At 30.8% G+C, this 3,105-nt stretch overlaps 1 protein-coding gene across 1 annotated transcript; it reads right to left on the reverse strand.

The window, feature by feature from the left end:
• Nucleotides 1–753: 753 nt before the first annotated feature.
• LOC131635200 (organic cation/carnitine transporter 3-like) lies at nucleotides 754–2,557 on the reverse strand. The gene has a single exon (XM_058905801.1). It carries the CDS (start codon nucleotides 2,512–2,514, stop codon nucleotides 916–918), a length of 1,599 nt encoding a protein of 532 aa, XP_058761784.1. The 5' UTR covers nucleotides 2,515–2,557; the 3' UTR covers nucleotides 754–915.
• Between the last annotated feature and the right edge of the window lie 548 nt (nucleotides 2,558–3,105).

Consider the following 3,105-nt stretch of genomic DNA (forward strand, 5'->3'; position numbering starts at 1 on the left):
TAAAAACATAAAATTAATGTATTGTAAGAAGAAAAGTAATTAATATTTAAGGATATGATAAAAAACAATATTAATTATTCATTGGTTTTAAAATGGGTGTCGTTTTAGCAACTAAAATTTATTTTAAAATAAATGTCGTTCCTACTTTTCAATGTAAAAAGTAGTGTGATTTTTTCAATTATACCATTTAATTATTACTTTGTACACTAGTTTTAACACATTTATAAGATCAATATAATAAATGTGCAATGTCTTATGAAACTATTATTGCGTTCTTTAATATGTGTGGAAAAACATTAAGCGACACTCATTTTGAAACGGATGAAGAATATAAAACAACATATATTTTGATGTAATTTTTTTATAAAGCGACTTAAAATAAATAATTGAAGAAGTATTTTTATACTATATATCTCTTAATCATAACCATCTAAACTTTAAAAATATTAGAAATCAATTAAAAATGTATCATTTAAAATCAAAATAAATATTTAACTTAATATTTGTTTTCACATAAATTTCTTCCTTCACACATCTACATTTCTTACTCTTTAAGAGGAGCCCCTAAGAAGTTTGGAAGCTCTATTTTCCCTTATACGAGCACACTATTCCTTTCCATTGTCACACTTTTCAACTTTCCAATAATTATGGTCGACATCTTCCTAGAAAGTGAACCCTTCCAATTAATATATATTTTCTCGTGAACTAAAATAATTGTATACTACACCACCACAAATTTAGTTCCAACAAAGATAACATAAAAACCAAGTTCTTCATATAATTTATCATTATTAAACCACACTTGACAAGAAAAAACACACTAATTGAGGACTATTACATTTATAAAAAACTAAAAGATAGCTAAAAACTACAAACTTGAACCAAATGGTTTGGATGAAAATTAGTGCATGCCTCTTAGACATTAACATTTCTTGTTTTTTCATGTTGATTCTTTGCATCACACATAGCTATTTCTTTCTTCTCTTGTTGTTCCATAGTATCACAAAGAACAATCCCTATAGTTTCTGGCAAATACAACAATGTAATATTGGACAACATTATCACAACTCCAAACACTCCATATGAGAATATATTGTTCTTCCTCCCAGCAGATATCAAAAACGGACAGAATATGCATCCAAACACAATAGCTTGTCTCACCAACGACGTCGTTGTGTTCCGAACACACGTCGGAAACAGCTCTATAATGTATATCAGAAACACATTATAAGCTGTACAACCACCAAAGAATGCAACCATTGCTAACACCACTTTGGCAGCCGGTACTCTATGCTCAAGAACAGCACACAACATGCAACAGATTCCACTTAAGATTGAGAAAACAAGAATTGAAGGTCTTCTTTTATAGTTTTCCAAAAAATATGTTGCTACGCATGATGGAATTTCCATTGAAGCACTGAAAACCACTGCAAGATAAATGTTGAACCCCAAATTTCCGACGGCCAGTGGCATACCGAAATAAACCATTCCAACTCCAATTCCAAGAATCATGACAGCTATCATTCTTATAAGAGCCCATCTTTTGTGAAACAATTCACCTATTGATGAATAAAGTCGAAAAATTGAAACCTTTTCTTTTGTGTGTGGTTTTGGTAAACTCGAAGCAAGATTAACGTTATCATCATTAGCATTAGCAGTTTCTTCTGAAGAAACCCTTTTGAGCATTTTGAAAATTTCTCTCTCTCGACCTTGCATAACAAGCCACCTTGGAGACTCGGTAACAAAGAAATAAGCAATGATAGAGTAAATTATACCAGGGATTGACGACCAAAAGTAAAGAGATTTCCACGACGAGTTTCGGTTAATATAAGCGAAACCAGGTAATGACATGTAACCCATTGTGAATGTAAAATACTCAACAATTCCAACTCGGAATCGCCACTCGGCGCTAACTTTTTCGGTAAGCAAAACAAGAACACATGTTCCTATCGACGAGCGCCAGAAACCGATCAAGAATTTCAAGGCGGAGTAAATCAAAACATTAGTGGAGAAGATTATGAGCATGGAAGTTATGGACATAGAGACACAGGAAAAGATTAACATGTTCTTTCTACCGAAAGATGAATCAGCTAAAGCTGCAAGAAAGGAAGAGCCAAGAAGACAACCTATGAAGAAAGAAGATTGTGGTAAACCAATGATGAAAGTGCTAGCACATTCAAGGTTCCAGTGAGAAATGATTGTGTTTGAAGGGTGAGTGTCCCAAGACCAAGAAGATCTTGGGAGTTTACAGATATCAGAAGATGAAGAACATGTTGAATTTGAGGTTGTGTCAGTGCAGTGCCATTTAGGGTAATTATCAGTGTAAATGCTAATGAAAGATTGTTGTGCATCAAAAAACATGGCTGTTGCAACAAGAACAGCTTGTAGGAAATCCAACCACCCAAAATTGGATAAACTTTTTTCAATAATTTCATCCCAGGATAAAGATGGTTTCTTTTGTTGGTCAGCACTGGAATGAGATTCAGTTGCATTAATTTGAACTGAACCCTCCATTGTTGCTGCTAAGAAGTTTGAGGCTGAGAATTGTGAGAGGATGAGTGTGTGGTTTTATAGTGCACAAAAACAAATTCTACTGTATATTAGTAATATTAACTGCAATGCTATTCTTACATCTTTTTACACTAATATCTATACCGTATACATTTTTCACCATATTTATATGGTGAACAATATTTTTAATAAAATAATATTGTTTTTAATGAGATAATATTATTTTTAAAAATATATTTTATTTTTTAAAAAGTATTATCTTGTAAATTTATTTTATAATATAAATGTAAAATTGTGTCATTAACCAACTTCACAACTGTATTAACCACATAAGTTATTAACCAATTATTCTATTTATAATTATTTTATTAATCAGCAAAATACATACTATTAACCATTTTCTGACACTAAATTATAAATATATTAACCAACACTTACACTCCATTAACCAACTTTATTTTATTATATAATATTTTTTTATGTTTGAGAACTCATTAACCAAGTTATGAACTGTATTAACCAATTTTATAAATAGGATTAACCAAAGTTTATACCATATATATTAATTTTTTTGTCAAAATATATATTATCCAA

This window comes from Vicia villosa, unplaced genomic scaffold (genome assembly GCF_029867415.1).
Source record: "Vicia villosa cultivar HV-30 ecotype Madison, WI unplaced genomic scaffold, Vvil1.0 ctg.001445F_1_1, whole genome shotgun sequence".
In the NCBI taxonomy this organism is placed as follows: domain Eukaryota; kingdom Viridiplantae; phylum Streptophyta; class Magnoliopsida; order Fabales; family Fabaceae; genus Vicia; species Vicia villosa.

Excerpts from the sequence above, each read along its gene's own strand:
- LOC131635200 (XM_058905801.1), bottom strand. The coding sequence starts at position 2,514 with ATGGAGGGTTCAGTTCAAATTAATGCAACTGAATCTCATTCCAGTGCT.